This window comes from Cataglyphis hispanica, chromosome 12 (assembly GCF_021464435.1).
Source record: "Cataglyphis hispanica isolate Lineage 1 chromosome 12, ULB_Chis1_1.0, whole genome shotgun sequence".
In the NCBI taxonomy this organism is placed as follows: Eukaryota; Metazoa; Arthropoda; class Insecta; order Hymenoptera; family Formicidae; genus Cataglyphis; species Cataglyphis hispanica.
The window spans coordinates 6,330,505-6,351,500 of NC_065965.1; the positions used below are offsets into that span (position 1 = coordinate 6,330,505).

Sequence of the window (20,996 nt, forward strand, 5' to 3'; positions counted from 1 at the left end):
GCCAAATTTTCCAACTATGTATATTTCAGCATCAAAAAATGTCATAATGGTGAAAGTAGAGCTTTATGATCGGTAGCGTCATTCCGCGACGCTTATAAATAAGGGGCCGAGCGGACGCGTCTTCCCGCCGTCTTTCCATCTATTTTCGAGACGGGAACAGGAAGAAAGCTCGACGTGGACGAGCGAACGGCCGTCGCGCATGCCCGACTCTCGCCTCGACGGCGTCGCGACGCGCCTCTGCATCTCGCGCGTATATGTATGCACGCACACATACACCTATACACGCGCCTACATACCGCCGTTGTGTATTCGTCGTGGATACTAACGGCGAATGCTCGTCACCGAAAATAATCGCGCACTATCGCCGAAGTCTTGAAACGCGCGGCGTCCGACCAGCTTTTCTCGCTTTCGTCGAGAAGAAGCGACCTCGCGAGGTCACACAAGCGGATTCACGTCTCGCTTCGTTCGAAACCAAATCTCTTGAGAATAAACCCCGATCGAGAATAAAAATTTCACTGCGTTTTATTTCAAAAGCGACAATCGGATATAAAAATAAATTAAAATCGTTTTCGTGAATATAATTGTGAACGACTTGGAGAAGCGCTCTGTGACAAGAGAAAGAATCTTTTCGAGTAACGTTGATGTCCGTGAATGGACGTCGAAGTATTAGATTCAAGCTTGGAAAAAAATATACTCTGTGGCTGAATAAATTCTTATTTAGTGAAAGTTGGGAGTGGAAACAATAAACATCATTTTTTCTCTCATATCTGAATAAAGTGAGACGAAAAAAAATTGAGTGGATCGTAACAAAGAAATTATGCTCTGTTAAAGCGAAGAAAGTTCTGATTTTTATAAACAGACGAATTAATAAAATAGTCGAATAGTTAATCTTATTCGACATTGATCTGAAAATAAATCACATAAATGAATAAGTAATGAAGCAATCGTAAAAAAAAGTGTATAAAAACTAATAAAAGTGTAAAAATGCAATCATGGTGGAAATTTTTATGGTCTCGCAAATAAATGAAACGAGAGATTAAAATTCCTTTGTACGCTCTTTTCTGGCTCTTGCGGCAAGAAGCTAAAGTGCCGAGAAACGTATTTGAAACGCGCATTTTCTTTTCATAATATTTATACGATCGAATGTTTATGAAATGAAGCAACACTTTGCTTGCGCCATCAATTTGTAGATTGCATTTGCATCTATCGAAGCGTCTACAAACAAATCAGACAAGGGGCAATTATTGTCGAACAAAGAGATCCAGATCTCTTCGAGTAAATTAGAGTAAATGAAACCAACACTAGTGGCATAAGAAGAATATGCAGTGTAAATTTTTTTTTTTTATTTAAAAACGTTCAATACGAATGATGTGAAGAAACTCTTATTATCAAGATAGACAATATCAAAATTCTATATACGATTTCCTTTTTACCTTGTTTTAAGAAAATGAAAAAAGTAGAAATAGGAAAGCTTAGGAAAATATAAAAACTGTGCAAGTCACAAATTATATAAATTTTTTTAGGAATACCGCCGCATTATAACGTGCACGCGACAAGATGTGACAACGTCATTAAATTTCCAATTGTCATCCGTTGACAGAATATTAATCGTTACGTTCCGTGCAATCTGATCTAGACCTCGCATCTCTTCATCCAGAATATCCAATGGCGGAGGACAATTCCGAGGAATCCGTGCCCGAAGTCGAGAGAAAACTCGACAGACCGAGCCGTCCGCGAGATCAAAGAGGAGCTGTCAAGGTCAAGGACAAGCCCGAGGATACTCGACTTCCGACCCCGCCTCCGGATCCACAGTGTTTGCCGATCGCGCGGGATCCCGCGGGAGTGACGTCTCGCGGTCCCGAGGAAGAGGAAGAGGATCTCGCGACTTATCTCAGCGAGCTGGGCGCGTCGCCGTTCGAGGGCCACTCGTTCGATTACGATACCACACCGAATTCGACGACCTCGGCGATGGGGGGCGACGCGGGCCCCGAGGAGGCGTTCGAGCATCTGGACCGGTTGTGCGCGCTGACGGAGCAGATCCTGGAATTGCGCGATCGCAGCTCCAAGTTCTTCCGGCGCGTGCGAGGACTGGAGCGCGCCAAGGTGCAGAGAAACGCCGATCGGCGGCTGGAGATTGCGTTGACGAACGATGAGGAGGAGCTGCTCCGCGATTTCGCCGACGAGGACACCGGTTTCGCGGAGTCGCTGTTAGACGCGATGCTGTCGAATTGTCGGGACGCCGCGTCGACGCCGAGAAGGGGTGAACGTTTGAGCGTGCGATCGCCCTCGTCGTCGAGACAGCGAAGCCGATCGCTCGCGCTGGCCGAGCCGAATCTCACCTCGAACCTGGTCGAGCGAGCGGCCGAGGCGGGGGATAAACGAGGCTCATTTGCGAGAAACGCGAGTCGTAACGGCGGCCCTAAAGTAAGCAAATGGACCAGAGTAAAGGCGGCCTTCAAATGGGAGCGCGCGTGCACCAACGATCTCGCGGATATCGCGGAATCGTGCACGTCGGTGACAGCGTCGTCCACGCCAACGACGAGGTATCTGAGGATCCCGGACGCGATCACCGCCGGAAATTGGAGCACCGGACCGACGCTGTCGTCCTGTACCAGCGAAGTCTCCAGCCCGTCCACGCCGATCGGCAGAGTATCACCTGCATCGTCATCCAACGAGGAAGTATTTGATGGTGAAAATATATCTTTAGTTTTTTAATGTGTCTTTTTATATTACATTATATATCTATTAATTATTTATTTATTACATTAAAATTTATTTATTGCATTATATATATATTTATTAATTTTGATGACAATTTGTCTCAAAATCAAAATTTCAAGACAGAATTAATTACAGTTATTTAATATTGAGCATTCAAAATAACTGCAAATTAAATGAATAATTTTTTATTAAAAATTCTTAATTTATTAATAATTCTTAATTTTTCTGATTACGGTTATTAATAAATGTTTGTTTAAAACATTTTTGGTTATCAAAGAATTAGCAAGATATTTTTAATATCAAAAAAAAAAAATTCTTTTAATTTTGATAAATATGAATTTGTTTAAAATTTAATTATAACTTAATTAAAATTTAATATAGTTTATTAGCAATAATACAATATACTCTATATCTTTTTTATATAAAATATCATAATTACTCTTATGTCTATAATAGAGTTTATACTTCGATTATTATTATTATTATATTCTTCTAGATTCGCGCAAAAATATTGTAAATTACCCGGACCGACAATTGCCACTCGTGAAAGATGACAGAAAGAAGGACGATCTAGATCGTCCGGCTCGATCACTTGATCGCGATACTCTCATAACAGAGAGTATCGGTTCCGTAGAATCTCCGAGTGAGGTAACATCTGTTTTATATCAAAGAGGAAAAAAAGAGCAAGAGAATGTATGATTTAGACATATGATGCGTGTATGTGAGATTGAAAAACATATTTTTTTTTTCCGAAAAATGTGGGAACTTTATTCTACATTTTCGATCGACTTTGCTTCATTGCGTCTAGCGACCGTTCGCGTTATAAGAGCAGCATCGATAAGAACCCTCCGCGAAATTCCTTTCTCGCAACACACATATACACAAGTGCCGACTTAAAAATATCCGCGGCAACGCCGCGTGCGTGCCGCGCACGACCGCGCCCGCTGAATTTCTTTGATCAACGCATCGCGAGCGTGTCCATTAACGGACGTTGTCCCATTCTGAAACTCGAGTCTTTTATTTGGGACAGTCCTTTGGCTGCGTCGTTAAAATTGTATTCGTAACGCCCAGAGGTGTCTTCTTGTTATTAATTATTTCAGTCTCTTTAAACGAGAACAAAGACATCGTTCTCTGTACATAGTTGACAGAACGTGCGCTTTAAAAATTTAACTTAATAATTATTTAATTCAATAATTATTTATTATTATAATAATTGTGAGGAAAGAGGGGAAGGGTTTTTTAAATTTTGTTTATTATTACAAAAAATTAATCCTCTTGCTTATTCTTAACGATAGGTAAATCGTAGTAAACCGCTGATTCGCATTATATCGGATGCGGACGCGACGATGCACGGTGCAAGCGGAGGCGGAAGGGATCCAGAAGTATCACCGAAGCGACCGACGCCGATTCTGACGATTACGATACCGTCAAACGAGGAAGAAATCAGAAGCTTATCCTCCCCGGAATCCATATCTCCTCTTCCCTCGAGCACGCAGGATTCCGGCGGAAGCTCGCCGCAACGTCCCAAGATGCGCCAGGACACATCGAGTCCGAGGGAATTTAAACGACAGGTTGGATAAATAGTACTTGGCGTGTCTCTAATGTTCCATTCTATCGAACGACAATGCGTTTTTAATACTGTTGCTGTCATCCTTAAATATAGATATCCGATCGTCGCGCTTGGGGCAAGCTAATTTTACACTAATATTCATTAGCAATTAAAGTGAAGCTTCTTTGTCCTTAACGTCTTTCAAGATACGTCACAGAGGAATTTGAATGAGACTCGCTGTATTTTATCTACGAAGAATGCGCTGTAAATAAGACAGGGCATTCTAAATTCCGCAAAGATTCTGCCTTTTCACTTGCCAAATGATTACATCGAACACTGACTTCGCCTCGCGCATACAGTAATGTTTGCTTCCAGCATTCGACGATCGAGGAAGCGGTAACGCAAGTGCCAAAGATACAGCGACAAGATTCGAAATGGAACAAGGTCAGACGTGCTTTTCTGACAAATGCCACCTTCAGCGTTCCACCGAGCCCGGTCAGAATGATCGCCACGCAATCATTCACGAACGATGGTGAGAGTTTAATGTAAAGCTTCCTAAAATATCGCCCCCAACGTATATATATATATAAATTTAACGCGTTATGATATATTTCATTTTCTCTTTCATGTCATGAAAATATTTTTCTCTTTTGACATATGTTACATGCATTTAATTTAATAATTATTTATTATTATAATAATTGTGAAGAAAGAGGGGAAGGGTTTTTAAATTTTCTTTATATATATATATATATATATATATATATATATATATATGTAAACTTTATACTAATAAAAGAAAACATTATAATAATCAAGATCTCCTAGCACAAAAAAAGCTTATTATATCAATCGCAGAAAAATATGAATATTATTATATAATATTCTCTCTATTTTGTTTAAACATTTTATTAAGAAGCAATAAAAGTTTTGCATCTTTATATATATATATATATATATATATATATATATATATATATATACGAATTCAGGATCGATTTTAATAGATTTATTACATTATAACAAACTCTTTTATCATAATAAAATCTTGATTACATAAATCTTTATAGAATATTTTAAATAAAATATTATATACACATTTCTAAAGCATACATACACACACATATACAAAGATGAATAAAATAATTTTTTCGCACATCTATTTTTAAAATAGAAGTAAACAGATGGACCAATAAGACTGACAACTTTTAAATTAAATCTTAAAATTGTTTGTCAGTTTTTCTCTTATAATTTTCAATTTTCTATATTTCTCTAATTTCTTTAATAATTCATTTATGATTTTCACACTGTTCTCACTTTTTCTTCGATTTCTTCGCCTGAGCAATGCATCTTTCGAGGTATTTTACCAATTTGGCAGCTTTCTTACGATTCACTTCTGTCACTTCCTGCGCCGTCATCTCGTGTGCCTTCATGACTGTATCGCGAAATTTCATAATCTCTTCGAGCTTGCAACGCACTTCCTCGTTCATTTCATCGAGTTTCTTTATCGAGTAGTCCAATTTTTCGTTCGCGCATTTCGAGAGATTGGAAGGAATATTGTGCTTGCGGCACGTGGCGAGATTTCTCCGTGCACATTCGGCGGATCGAGACACGTCGTGCCGCAAATCCTTCAGCATGTACATTATGCGTTTCGCATTTGGAGCGATCGCTCGTTCAAGAGCATCGAAAGATCGCATTATCTCGTCGTTGAGCAGCAACGCCTCCCTTCGCATCCAGCTGCCAAACGATACGTCCAATCTGGTCAGTTCGTCGAGTTTGTCCGAAGTTGCCTTGAAAAATTTTTCCATTTGAGTCGCACGAGCGGCTTTGCTGCTCTCCAAACCACTCTTCACAGCGCTCGTGATTGATCGCGATTGATCGTCCATGAATTTCACTAAACTTTCGATACGAGAGTTTAAAGATCGTCGCGCATTCAAATAATCTTCGCTGGCTGTTGTTTCGTCACACTAAAATTTATTATTATATTTATACTCGTTATGAAGTTACATTAAAATGATAAAAATAATTATCGTGTATTATATATTTTGAGTTGATTTTTAAAAGAAAGATTTTACTTTAATAAATTATAATTTTAATACTCAATTAAATATCTACCATTATCTCCATATTTCTTAAATTTTGCTAATTTAAAATATTAATTAATTTTTTCCAACAAGTAATCAGATATAAATCATTGAGGGTTTTGTGCCTAGATATGATATAAATAAAACATTTAATTTATCTACATAATTTTACTAAAAAATTTAAAAAAGGTTAGCAAAAAGAAATATAAAGTAAATAATTCGCAGTTTACTTTCTTAAATTCATTCTTGGAGAATAACTTTTTACAGCATAATTGTGCAAACGATGGCTTAGGACATTGTTTAAGCTTCTTCTGATATTGTATGAGGGTTAGATGTGTTTCACTCTCTGATTGATTATTAAACTTGTCATCTTTTAATATTTTTTTACTGAAGCGATAAGCGGAGAATGAATTTTTCGCGATGTTGTTTAGAATTTGACGCCCTACTTGAAAATTTTGCGGCAACATGCCGAATGAAACTTACATGTGTGTCACATGTTCTTTATTAGGACGTTATAAAGAGAATCAACAAACAAAAGACACGTCGAAAAATCGCATTTTGAATTTTGAGCTCAAAATCGACTGATGGGATCGACGCGAATAATATTTGCGCCAATTCTTATCTAAGAGCATGTTAGAATCTCATTGTCAGAATAACTCGAACTCATTTACACATTATTCATTATAATATTATTATTACAATATTATAGTAATATTTGAAATAATAAATAAATAAATTGCGAGAAATATGCGCCTATCATCGTTATACAATCAGATGTCATTTAATGAAAGATGATTCAAAAAATCATCAATCATGTTTCGAAAAGGAATTTTGCAATATACGAAGCATCTCACACTACTATCTTTTCCTTCCTTGAATAACAACAAGACGATATGTGTCTTAACAATAACAATAATATAAAAAAAAACAGTAACCAAATATCTTGTGACAAATGTTATTATCTCGAAATACTCAATGTTTTATAATTTAGACTGAATATTGTGTGTGTGTTTGTGCTTTCTTACGTTTCAAATTAATTTTGATAATCTAATATTCATTTAAAAAATATAATTTATCTTAGTTTGGTCAAAAAATCAAATTATTTGTATAAATTAATTTAATTAACATTATTATTTTATATCAAATTATCACATTTAGAAGACATTTCTTTTTTTAAATATTTAAATTTTTTTAATCGCAGTTTATTAAAAAATATATATAGCGTAAGGAAATAAATAACACACGTGTAGCGCATGCTTCATAATATTCTAGTGTTATTTAGTGCAAAAATGACAAGACTCTCGAAGATATAGAGATTTTTGTTAATTCATAATTCATGAGCTTATCGGGCATACGCTTCTCTTTATTTTTAAACTTCAAAATTTGAAAAACGCAACTAACACATTCACAAGAATTTATCAAAAATTCCTTTATCTCTTTTGCATGCTCATTATTTCATGCTTCTCCTCGCCGCATTAAATGTCTTCATTATAAACGCAGATACGCGCCGAGCTCGCAGCTGTAGCGAAAGCGTCGAGGATCTCGGTAAAACCGTTACAGGTATCAGCAGCAACTACAACAACAACAATAATCACTGTCGGGAGCGGGAAGCGCGCAGAGATTATCAGGCATTGCGGGAGAAGTTCGGGGCCGAGTTCCACCGGAAGCTGGTCGAGTGGGAGTGCCTGAAGAGCGCGCGAAACGCTCATGATGGTCTGCCGTTGAACGAGGAACGTCTGGCGCCCGAATTCCGGAAGAAGCTACAGGATTGGAAGCGGATGAAGAAGAGTCGACGATCCGGTGCGGCCATCGAGCAGCAGCGTGTCAGTCGTCGACGGTTGACTGACTGGCAACTCTGGCGTTCCTCTTCATCCAAACCCGAACTCAGATTTTATAATGTATGTTGATCGTGCGAACAATCGCGTGAAATTATAAGTCTTCTTGAGATCTAATGAAAGAGAAAGCTGCTGGAAAAAAAAATAATACTGTCCATAAAAAATTGAAATATATATATATATATATATATATATATATATATATAAAACGACTTATTATTTAAATATAAAAATGTTAATTATTTTGTCATAATTATAATTGTTCTTTAATTATTTGATAGATCCATCGAGGATCTTTGTAACTAAAAATTTAAATGATTAAAGAATCTTTCTTATCGCAATCGAAACAAAATCAAGAAAAAGAGACGTAAGCACAAATGAAGAAAATGTGTATAATTTTTCCAACAACTATCTTAATTCTGATTCGCGATATTTCTCTCTGAATGTTTCTTCAACATTTTTTTATGATAGAAAAATCAGAACTCAATCGGTTCGCGCGGAAGCTGCGCGAGTATCGGTAGCGTGGGGAGCTTCGGCAGCGATGGAAAACAGCATCTCTGCGAGGATTTTATTAAGCGGATGGAGGCGTGGAGGAGGATGAGCGAGGCCGCGTGTCGAAGCGGCGAGACACCGAAATCGCCTACGAATCGTGTCGCATTCGATACCATCGACGAAACGGAGTTTTTCACTTTAGAAAAGTTGCTGTTGCTGTTTGGACAAAGGATCGGGAAGGAACGTCGTGAGAGCGACGCGAGACAACTGAATGATTGCTTTGACGGCGACTCGAGGTATAAAAATTCAAAGCGTGCTAACAATAGCTAAGAATATTTTTTTAAAGCAATACTTTTGTTAATAAATATAAAAAGAATAAGAGAAAATAATGTATATGTGCTAATGTAAATTATTTATTTTTTTTTATTGATTTCAAGATTGATGGCTATGTCTCGAGGCGTAAACTGTGGCAAGGAAGTGTTGATTCGCACATCCGTTGGATCTTACCGTTTCGAGGGCATATCCCGAGAATTCACAAGGAAATTATACGATTGGGAAAAGTATCGCGGGATATCACCTAGATCCTCCACGTTTCGTCTGTTGGGGCCAGGTTATACGCCGTTCACGCAAAATTTGGACGAAGCTACGTTGACAGAATCCCCAAATACGGCGGGTAAGATTTTTTTAATTTAATTTTTAAATAATTCCTTCAGAAGCTCGATATTTTCTAGAACAGAATAATACTTATTAAGATATATTGTTATTATACAAATCGTAGGAAAGAATCGTGCATTCCACTGGACCCTAAAAAGATCCAAGTCTGACGGCAGCGTCTTCGAAGGCAGTCTTCGCGACGAATCATTCACAGTGCGTCGATCCACGAGTCTCCAGTCTTTAATCTCTGCGGACAAGCTCGAAGATGACACTCGAATAAACAGTTTGCCAGTTTCAAGTAAATATACTATTTTACGAATGATTTTTTTCGGAACACCTTTAACATTTTAACAAGCGTAACAGTTGCATATGTTGCAATTCTATTTTTAGACATAACTATACATCCCTAGCTATTTTTCTGATCTGATTTCATAATTTATTTTACTTTATCTATTTATTCATGTTCAAAATTATGATTACTCTTTATTGCCAGATAATTCTCTATTAATTACTAACAATTTATTTAAATAATTTATTTATACCACATACAATATTTGTAGTTAATTTATATTTATTTACACTTTCTCAAAAAGAAGATATTATTTGTATGAATAAATGAATAATAATAAAAATTTATTGTGACAGATAATTCACAGGGAATCAAGGATCCCTCGGAAGACATTGCAATTGAGGATTCCGAGCCGGAAGCGATGATCGTTGACATCGAGGACGTTATCGAAGAGACTGCCAGTCCTTTGACCGGGGTACAACCCCATCAGACGCCGGTGTACTCTGTCGCGGCCAGCGAAACCACCAGCATCGCCGTCCCTCTCGGTACAGTCACATCCAGCCACGAGCCGTCGCCGGTGTTTTTGGTCGAGGCCGAAGGTGATGAAAATTGTAAACCATGGAATAGCAGAAAATGGATCGGTCTAGGAGCTCGTTCGAGTGAGAATAGTCCGAGTCCGGAATGCTGTTCGCTATCGGAGGGCTGGCGCAAGAAAGTGATATTTTTGGATGAAGAGAGATCGAGCTGGGAACCATCGTGCGAGAGGGACAACAAGGAGGATCAAGGATTCACAGGATGGACCGAGAAAACACGTTGTCCTTCGATCCAAGATTTTGGCGAAATCTCTGTAAAATCCGAACGATCGATTGGATGGAGTCGAGATACTTGGGACGAGTCGTGCGATGAAGCGAATAGGTAAGTCGGATTATGTCTCCAGAAAGTTATCGCTTTTTTCACGATCAGGTAGAATCAGTGATGCATTTTCAGAGACTCGATTACACTCGAATTGCCCCTTACGCCGATCTACGAGAGTAAAAACGATACGAAAAAGCAAGAGCCTTCTTTCGGTAAGGCATTTCTCAAATATATCTTAATCTTTTTTTAAATACGAGATTAAATATTTCATTGCCAGAGTTACCTTCTTTTTCTTAATTTTTTTTATTTAATGTCTTGTAAACCGTGAGATATTTTTCTTTTTCTTTATTTTTTGCTGTCTTATTTCAGAAAATGACAACCTCGAATCTGATGCGTACTTTGCGAATAATTTGGAAACTATATCGACGACCTGGAATGCGGAAGAATTAATGGTACATTTAAATAATTCAATTAATTTATTTATTTGTTAATAATTTAATTAATTAAATTTAAATATTTAACTTTAACGTGTAATCGATTTCACCGTTGCCATTTATCTGGTTTTAATATTTTTCAAAGCATGAACGTGTAATGAAAAAAACAAGTTGTTTACAAAAAAATACTCTTTAGCAATCATCGAAATTTGCGAGATGTTCGAATTTCATTGTGTTGAAGCTCAAACTTTATGGAAAAGTAAGTTTTATCATAGCGCAATTGAAATTAGCGTCCTGTCGGTACAACCAGGACTCGCCGCGCACGTGGACCAAGGAGATGAACGAAACGGGAAAGATCGAGGATTTAGCAGACGAGTCATCGAATAATGGGCAGACGAGCGATGCAGAGGACCTTCAAGATGATAAGAACAATCAAGAGACCAAAAAAGAAAAAATAATTCTCAGCACAGATTTTTGCACTTATCAATTGACAGAACCGATATCAGATCGCCAGGATTCCACGGAAACTTTATCGAAATTATCGAAATCAAATTTAGGTAAGATTTTTTTAAATTCTTTTTTAATCTTAATTTATGTCTTTATTGTTTACACACTCGTTTTATATATATATATATATATATATTTTTTTTTTTTTGCATAAACATCTCATAATAATCTCATAATAATTTTTTTTAACAGACGATAACAAAGCTATGTCGGAATCCAGCCGCAATCTTAATATTGAAAACGAGACTTCAACACATTACGAGAATTGCAGTTCTCCCGAGCTGCAGACCGATGTCGATCGACACTACGAAATTCTCACATTTAAAACAGACACGTGCGTCGATACGACGAACAATCACTTATACGAACCGATCGATTGTCAGGAAGAAGTACGCGGTTCCTCTTATGACAACAAAAATAACTGCGTAAGAGAAAGTCTTTTGTCATCAAAGTTAACAGCAATGGAAAGATCTAATCTTTCGGAAACTCCGAAAAGCTTCTTGATCAATTCGATCGTTCGGACTGTACCGATGATCATCTCTAGAGACAGCGAGGAGCGCGGTTTGGAGAAAATTCTGATCAACGAGGAGACATTGAACAAAATAATCGTTCCCACAACAAGTCTGGAGAACGGAATGAAGAGTACAGAGAGAATCGGAAATCGCTTCGCAAGTGTGGATCGCTCGGATGAAGTCATCGGGAATCAATCGAGCGATCGCGATCCGTCTGCGAGGATCACGACTCACGACAACCAGACTGATTGTATCAAGAAGGACGGTTTCTCCTCCAGGAACGTTTTTATCAAGACCAAACGAGTGATATTCAATCCATTTCGCCGCTCGGAGGACCGAGCATCTTCGAGAAAGGAGAGCGACGGCTCCATCGACGATCGGCTTCGACGTTCGTCGAAATCTAAAAGCAAATCGAGGTCGGCGTCGCCCAAATTGTCTCGACAGGATGCTTTATTTCGCGTATCTTTGTCCTTACCGTGGCCTCTACGCTCCAACTCCAAGGACAGCGAGATTCCCTCCGAAGCTGAGTCCAGAAGAAGCTCGGGAAGCAGAACGGAAGATGTAATCACGGTACAGCAAAAAAATTTGCCAAGAAAATACGAAGAAAGCCTAAATAATAAAAAAATCAACGATCGGCTAACTGAGGAAAAGGCACTGTCATCAATTGATATAAATCAAGAAAAAATTCATCCCTCGGATACAAAGTTTGTGACCGCGCCAATGGATATGTTCGGGACGACTTCTACACGAGTTTCTGAACGATCAGATCGATCAAGAACAACGTCGATTGAGCAAGACCGAGGCAGTGAAACGCAGAACGATGAAGAACGCAATAAAGTCAAATGTAATCGAGTAAATTTTGAAGGAAAACAAAGCGACGAAGGAAAATTCAATCAAAAACAAAACGAAAGGAAGCAAGGAGAGATCGAATTCGGCCAAAGGCAGGACGAAGCGAGGCAGCAGGATGAGAGTCACGCGAAATGCGACGCGGTATCATCCGACTTGATGCACAAGCTTAGAATACTTTCGGATGCTGCGGCGAGAAGGGAGGGCCGAGTGACGGAATCTCTCATAATCAGCGGTCCGGAGTCGCGTTCCTCCAGGATACGTCGCGCTAAGGAGAGCTTCCTGTCACATCGAGGTGGTCCTTTCTGTCGCTCCATGATGGAGTCCACAGAAGCTGCGGATCCTTGGAGACGTCCCACGGCGACGTCCCCTCAAATATCGCCTGAAACATTGAAGGCGAATGAGATTAAAATGATTACTGCGGAGTCCGAAGAGATACAAAACGCGAGAAGTCGAGCGGAAATGGCGTCCGCGCAAGACGAGGTCGCCTCTTTGAGCGAGGACAGAGTCGATGAGTGCCAGGAGAAAGATCTCGCGATCGATGCCGATGTTCGATCGGAATCGCTGGTGAAATCGGCGAGCGCCGGTATGATTAACGTGGATCCCAATACATTCGACCAGCTAGTTACGACCGATCGCGGATGCGAGTCCTTGCCGAGGAGGATCGCGAAGCGTCGCGACTCCTCGGGGCCGCTGGCGAAGATCGTCAGCAAGCTGAGATTGTCACGGCTGATTCGCGCCAGGAACGTCGACGGTGGCGGCATGAGCACGATCTCGACGCTGTGCAGGCAGAGTTTATTGATTGACATGAGTGGCGAGAATCGACGGAGCAACGAACATGAATCTAAGAAGGATTCGGTAAAAGATAAAGATAAGGACGATGATCATTCAGGTGAATCTTCTTAAAATAATACATAAACATAGTTTTAATCTTATTATATTATTTATGTAATATTTATGGATTTGTAAATTTTTCAAATTTATTTCTTAAATTTGTTTTGGTCCTGCAGCAACGAGAAGGTAATCTTGAGTAATAGACAAGCTTTTATCAATCGGATGTCAATCGATGTTTCAGTTAATATATTCATTAACGAAAATCTAAAAACGCTAATAATCAATGTATAAGCAATTAAAACTAAACAATTTTTCGCAAATTACACTTTTAGACTCGTTAATAAATAATAAGACACAATTTTTATATTCATAACACGATTCATTATGACAAAATCACGTGGAATTAAAATAAAAAGCAATTAAAAAAAAATCATGCAATTTTACAATTTCTTATCAATCCATGTAAATGCGAACCTCGTGGAGGATTTGTCACGAGAAAGTCGCGAGCAGAAACTACGTTTGAAAGAAACGCGACTTCGAGATATATTACGCTAAGTCGCTGTCTTTCATTTTCTTTTTTTAACAATACTCAAACACCGTGTCCCCGCGCGCAACGAATGGCAAACACAATGACGGATGATTACGGGTCCGGCCGGTGTTTGATTAAACGGGATTAATGTCCCCGGGGCGATCTCGAGTGGCGAAGGGAGAAAACGTGCGCGTGTCGCGAGCGCGTGCCTCCCCGAAGTCGCCAGGACTCGATTCTCTCTCCCTCATCCCTTTCGCCGTCCCACGTGCGTTCCGCCCTGTTTCCGACCGAAGGACCTTTCCGCGTGGAACGGAGCGAGGATCGTCGAAACCGTCGCTCGATCGCATTTAAGCGGATTTCAATCGGCCTCCAAACGATCGTGCAAACAAAACGCTCGACCGGCGTCAGCGACTTGCTTTCGGCGCGCGCATTGTATATAGCGTAACGTCGATTGACGACGAGAGTGCCATGGGAAGGATGTTGATCTCCGACGAAACGATATCCCTCGGGACGTCGAGGGATGCGAATTCGCGTTTATGTCGAACTTTAATTTCCCTCTATGCGTGTTCGATAAAAGTAATATGTTCTCTCAATTTTCTTCCGCATGTCGTGACGAAATACTTATTGTTTTATATCTGCGATAATATATAAAAATATGTATCTATATTTATTTAGAAGACAAGACTAAAACAATATTTTTTAATTTTATTTTAGACGATTTATTTATTTATTTATTTACTTTTTATAATTTGTGACAAAAACAGAACTCAGTTTATAATTTTATGTGTCGTTTAATATGAAAATATTGGAAACAAAATATATTCCAAGCATATATCAGAATATATATTTTTAAATAAAATATATAAAAATATACTTCACGTAAAATTATAAATATATTTCCCGTCCTAATTTTGGATATGGAATTAAATTATAAATTTTTTAAAGTGAACTTGATATAAAAATTTATTAAATAATTTTGCTATATAGAAATGTGAATTTTTTTATTACACAATATTTAAAGAGAAAAGAATATTGCAAAATATCAAATATAAAACACTGCAAAAATATTTTTTTGAAAATGATCGGACAGCATCATATGGTTCCCTTCCGCATTCGGAGATAATCGAAGACATTAAGAAAACCACATTGTATCTTCTAGAGCGAGACTGAGTACACGGCTATACAAGCGTGTTGGGGAAAAACGTTCGCGCAGGTACAGGATCCTTCGCCGATTTACGATTTGAGACGCGCGAGAGGATCATCGACGCGCGGCACAATGGGCGGTCGTGTTGCTCGTTGCCTTCTCCAGGATCGAGCTGTCCCGTCTACCTGCGTCTATAATCCGGAAGCGTTCGCGGGAGCACGCACATGCAGGCGCGTCGAGACGATATTAATGTCGTGGGATCCCGCGATCATCGTATACGAAACATCGCTCCGGATCTCTTCTCCATTCTTCTTAGACAATGCCCGCGATCGACTTCCGTCAGACCACCTGGATCGAACTGTATATACTGTATGCGATAATATTTTGAAATATTTTTATATGTGCGATACCGGGATTAAACAATGAAGAATTATATTTAAATCGATATGTTGAGAATCAATTTTTTTTGTTACGCGTTATAATAGAGGACGACATTTACCGACTTTTGCCTGATATTTGTTTTCTCTTACTTTATCGCGACTCGTGAAATAAAAATATTTTTTTGCCTCAGAAGAAGCTCTCGAACGAGTTCATCGGATGCATTATACAGCAGAATCGGACCGATTTGAACGAAGGCACGTTGATCGCGCGAGCGACTGATTTATGATAGGAGTCCGTGCCCCGAGTAATTCCGCTGCGACGAATGTATAAGTAGACGCGTACGGTATTTGTCTTCCCCACGTGGCCGAATTTCGCCATGTGTTTAGAGAGAGAGTTGCTTTTCCAATAAAATATATATCCACTAAAAATATTCAATTTTTTTAAATTATAAGGAAAATTATTAGATCAAATAATGCAGTTAATTTAGAATGTCAATATATATGGATGTCTAGATTTTTATTTCGACATTTTGCTAATATTTACGCTTTTAAATTAAAATTCTCGGAATTAGATCCTGGAAATATTATTAGTGTACTAAAGTTATTTTTTAACGCAACATCTCTGTGTTAGAATCACCAAAAGTGGAAATATTTCTTTTCAATTTCTTGAAAAAAATAAGAAAGACCTAAAATTCATTCTTCCTCTAAAACGTCTTCAATTAAGATGAAGATGAGATGCCGGAGTGACTTAAGAAGCTGTCATGCGTTGTCCGAATGTTGACACGCGACGCGTATTTCCGCTACCGTCGCGATCCTCCGATTCCGGTGTGCGTATCCTCTCGTTCATAAATTACCATTCAGTCCGTTCCCGGCTTTGCCTGCGAAGGAGAGGGATAAGGGAATGAGGACGACGACGACGAGAAAGTACAGGTGCTGCGGATGCAGACGCGGGCTGTTGAATGCGCGGCCACCACCGACAAATTTCGACCGGCCGATCGCAGTTATCGCTCGATCCGGTCGCGAGATTGCATTATCCCGATGCTTATAATGCGTTACGCTACTCGACCCCCTTCATCCTCGCCGATCCCCGAGCGAGTATAGCATCGGGGACCGAAATATTCGGCTGCGTATGCGTACGCGCGTTAGACCGTTTCTCAAATAAAGCAATCTCCAAGATCAGAGATTCAACGACGCGGCGGCATTTATCCCTTTTATCCCTCCCCCTTCCTCACCACCCCTGCCAGCGCAATCCTTCCCGCAAGATCGCGAAAGTAGCCACAGCAGCGCAGCCGGACTCCTCTTTGTCAGAAACGAAGCCTGCTGACAGAGCGAAGGTGGTTAGTCGACTCGGGCAGAATTAATCGCCTCGGGAAATATTTACGTTCTCTCGTCCAAAAGGGCCCCATCGCCTGCCTCTCGCTCCCCAACAACGATCCTCGGATCCCTTGGTATTCCTCCTCCACCATGGGAAGACCTTCGCGATTGGATCCAACCGCGCGGATCTCACAGATCGGCGCTTCTGCGACGACCACTTACGGTAGTTTGATCTTATCCCGGTGCTGGGGGCAAAGAAAAGTTAAGTGCCACGCGACACGCACGTAAAACGCATGTTGAAGTAGAACCAGTTCTACTTGTAGATATTAATTGATAATGTTTTCATCATCAGACCGTTTGAATGATCGAATTACATTTCGAAAATCAAATATATTAATAATATTAATTTAAAATCTTTTGGCATTTTCAAAAATAAAAAAAAAAATTGTGACATATGTACATATCAAATTAATATAAATAAAATTTAATTATCTAAGATTCTCTTAATTTACACGCAAGAAAAATATATACGCGAGACATTAAAAAATATTTTTATTGCCGGCAACGTGAGACAGCGATTGGTAACGTAATACGCAATTCTTTAAGAAAGATCAGGATGTTGTTATACAAGTTAGCACTTGGGATCTACTTTTCTCGCCGTTTTGGTTGAAAAGAATATTCGTGAACCTGACGGTTTGCACGTGGAAGTTTGTTTTATCCCCAAACAACGCTAAATGCGAAAGGGCGGAGGCACTACTATAAGTCTATTATCACTGGAACACGGTTTATGATTCTTCGACAGTATTTATTTAGATGCCGTACTTCTTCCTTCGTCATTGCCTCGAAGAATGTCATATTTATCTAACTTCTGTGGCATCTGGAAGATCACATTCATATATAAAATTTAGCAATATATTAATACATAATTCATTTATTAATATATAATTTTTTTTTTATTTTTTGAATTAATTCTATGTAAATGCACTATTAAAATAATTGCTAAATGAATGTTTTATTTAGCATTTATCAAGGGGATTGGGCAAAAATATATAAGTGAGAGGAAGGAAAGAAGTCTGGAGGTTCTTCTCAAATTGCGATGAAACCGGGCACCGCCGCGTCGCGCGGGTTTCGTATAACGAATGGACCACCGATGGCGGTGCTGCTCGTCTTTCTCTCTTTCGCTTCTTCAATGGATATCCATCGACTCTGACTAGCAAATTCTTACTTCAAGGAGTTGCGCGAAAAGTGGACCGGCAATCGCGACATTTGATAAACGCGTACGACGATGAAAAGCGATGATAATAAAGGATCGGAGATTTGAAAAAAAGAAAAAGGGATGATTGGTTCGTCGAACTTATTGTCGCAACATGTTTCGAAAAAGCATAGAATGTTTTAATAAAAAGTGTGAAATCACGGATGTGGAGAGATGTGGCAAGTTAGTGTAAAATAATTTTATTCTGTAAAAAAAAAAAAAAATACATCGCATTTCAGTCTCGCAAAGAATGCGTAGCTAATTCGTCGTATCAAAAATAAATTATAGTATACACAATTCAGCGGACGATATGATACAGCGCTTAAGATTAGCTACCTCTTACAATGAGCTATAATACAAAATTTACAAGATCTATTTACACATATACCTAATATTCTATACGCGAGATCACATGTCGGCAATTGTTACAATTTCTGATACATTCATTTTTCATGAGTACAACAAATAGTTATGTATGAATATCAAAAATAGTATGAAATATGTGGTAAATGATGTTGGCAAAAATAATTTCAAGAAAAACAACGGAGGCAATAGATAGTCATTTCACATTACTATTTATTAACGAAATAATTATTGACTCTAAAAAAGAAGAATAGATTTCAATTTCTTATCAGTTTAGCTCTCATTGTCAGTATTACAGATATTTATTAGAATTATTATTTATATTTTGTAAAAGGCACATTTCTCAAATGCAGCGATATTAACGCTGCATTAGAATGATTATTTAAAAAAATTTTTTTAGTTATAGACTCGATCTATTGCCTTCTATTTTTCTGATTAAATAGTTTTTGCAAGTAGCTTTCTCGCTTGTAATATCAATGTTCGCAATGTTTTATGCGTCAATGCAGCAGATAGAGATGTAAAAAGACCGTTTTTGTTTTTTTCTAATAAAAAAAGATTTTTTTTTATTTAAAAAAATCAAATTTTGCTTTTTTCTTTTTTTTATAATATATTATTCTTTTTTTTTGTTAACATAATAAAAAGAACTAGTTTTGTATTTTTAATTTATTTTTTCTTCGAAAGTAATTTTAATGGATTAATGAGACTTTTACGGCAAATTATCATCAAACTCGACACGATTCAAATAATTTTCAATTAGATTCATAACTGTAGAGCCAATTGGAATGCGAGACACATTTAAAATAATAATGGTTAATTCAAATCTATCATCTAAAAGGTTAAAAATAATGAAAAATCAATTTGTATGCAATAATCAAAATATAAAGATATTAAATATCTGAAAAAAGAAACAAATTTAAAAAAAACGAGATGTGTCACCTTTTTTTTCATAAGAAAACCATTTTTTACGAAAAGAACATTTTGGTTTTTTTTTCTATTTACATCTCTAGCAGCAGATATAGTAATATCGAAGAACTCCCGACTCTTATACTCGACGTGTCTCATTCGAGCAGCTTCGCTTTATCTTAAGTTTAAACGAATTTAATGTTTTCCGGCATCGCGAAAAGCGAAACGTATTTCACTGCAGCAGATCGTAAAGCGCGGTAATGTAGGATTGAGCCATCTGCAGCGTCTCGTATTTCGATAACTGTCTATCGTTTCCCAGGGACGGTAGATAAGCGCGCAGTCTGTCAAAGGCCTTGTTAAGATTCTGCATCCGTCTCCTCTCGCGCGCGTTTGCGGCCAGCCGACGTTTCCGGACGATGGTCGAGTTGACGTACTTGCCCCGTCTGCGGATCGCATCGCGATCACCGGAAGCGACGTGCGCGCTCTCCGGATGATCCACGCCGTCCTCGCTGATCTCCGCGTCCTCCTCGCTGTCGCCGTCCATTCTGTCGGACAAGCCGCCGCTCGAGTTGCTGATGACGCTGCCGTGACAGGACTGCGTCTTGTCGGCGTCCAGGATGATCGTCTCCTCGGCGTCATCTCGCTCGCCGTCCAGATTGATTATCTCCTCGCTCACGAGATGATCCATCGCGTTGACGCGCAGCCGCTTGTGCCCGACGTTGCTCAGCCCGATCGTCGACGAGGTCCTCTTCATCGTCGCGCTCCTCTTGTCTTTGCCGATCGAACCCAGCAGCCGATACGTCGACGGCGCGCTATTGATCGTCTCCGGTTCCGACGAGATCGACAACGTCGTGGCCGGACTGACAGATCGCAGACTGGCGGTGGGACTCGGCGTGTGCCAACCGTCGCTGCAATTGCTGCTGTCATAGACGAGACTCTGCGGCACGGCTAGGGTGCTCACGGGCGGCAGACCGATCTTGCTAGTCTTGGCGTAATTCGGCAGATCCAGATACGCGCAGGCTGATACGAGCGATTCGTCCTCACGCGGCGGGAACATGTATCCGTAACGAAACATCTCCTGCAGCTCCATAGCAGGATCTCCGCGAGGCAACTACGCGCGCACGCGCTACTATTTCGCACGTGTGAGAACGACTCCCGCTCGAAGGTCCTTTCACTGAAACCGCACTTGACAACCGCGATCGCGAAAGTCTCTCCTCCTCTTCAGCTCCTTGTCCTATCCTCCGGAGATCGTCCCCTTACTCGCACGAAGTTGGATCGAACGAGATGGTATCGCGGTATCCGGGAATGATGGGTGTACGAATCGACGCGGGATATCGAGCCAAGACGAGTCACGGGGTGGTTCTGAAGTCGGGTGAAACGGCATCGGGATATTTATGCGTTTGCGGAGCGAGGCACCCTCGCGTAGCACGTGCCGCGCCGCCAATCGTCGTCGAGCGTCGACCCCCACTTCGAGATGAAGGAGCAGGGGCCCCCGGAAC

General features: G+C 39.5%; 2 protein-coding genes across 4 annotated transcripts; one reads left to right on the forward strand and one right to left on the reverse strand.

Moving 5' to 3' along the window:
- Positions 1-377: 377 nt before the first annotated feature.
- On the forward strand, positions 378-14,042 carry LOC126853615 (uncharacterized). 3 transcript variants are annotated; one of them, XM_050599463.1, is made up of 13 exons: positions 378-2,689; positions 3,218-3,369; positions 4,017-4,292; positions 4,646-4,802; positions 7,855-8,252; positions 8,661-8,977; positions 9,119-9,354; positions 9,460-9,633; positions 9,981-10,539; positions 10,612-10,691; positions 10,849-10,931; positions 11,155-11,470; positions 11,613-14,042. In XM_050599463.1, the coding sequence occupies exons 1-13, from the start codon at positions 1,666-1,668 to the stop codon at positions 13,682-13,684; spliced, it is 5,844 nt and encodes a 1,947-aa protein (XP_050455420.1). In that variant the 5' UTR covers positions 378-1,665; the 3' UTR covers positions 13,685-14,042. The 3 variants fall into 3 exon arrangements, with proteins under 3 accessions (XP_050455420.1, XP_050455422.1, XP_050455421.1); XM_050599465.1 differs by having other exon boundaries at positions 11,224-11,470; XM_050599464.1 differs by having other exon boundaries at positions 7,915-8,252.
- A 5,687-nt stretch (positions 14,043-19,729) lies between these two features.
- On the reverse strand, positions 19,730-20,587 carry LOC126853568 (protein atonal). Its single transcript, XM_050599416.1, has one exon. The coding sequence runs from the start codon at positions 20,585-20,587 to the stop codon at positions 19,730-19,732; it is 858 nt and encodes a 285-aa protein (XP_050455373.1).
- Positions 20,588-20,996: the final 409 nt, after the last annotated feature.

Excerpts from the sequence above, each read along its gene's own strand:
- LOC126853615 (XM_050599463.1), top strand. The coding sequence starts at position 1,666 with ATGGCGGAGGACAATTCCGAGGAATCCGTGCCCGAAGTCGAGAGAAAA. Across the intron at positions 4,803-7,854 it reads GCAATCATTCACGAACGATG|ATACGCGCCGAGCTCGCAGC; the intron begins GTGAGAGTTTAA and ends TTATAAACGCAG. Across the intron at positions 10,540-10,611 it reads TCGTGCGATGAAGCGAATAG|AGACTCGATTACACTCGAAT; the intron begins GTAAGTCGGATT and ends ATGCATTTTCAG.
- LOC126853568 (XM_050599416.1), bottom strand. The coding sequence starts at position 20,587 with ATGGAGCTGCAGGAGATGTTTCGTTACGGATACATGTTCCCGCCGCGT.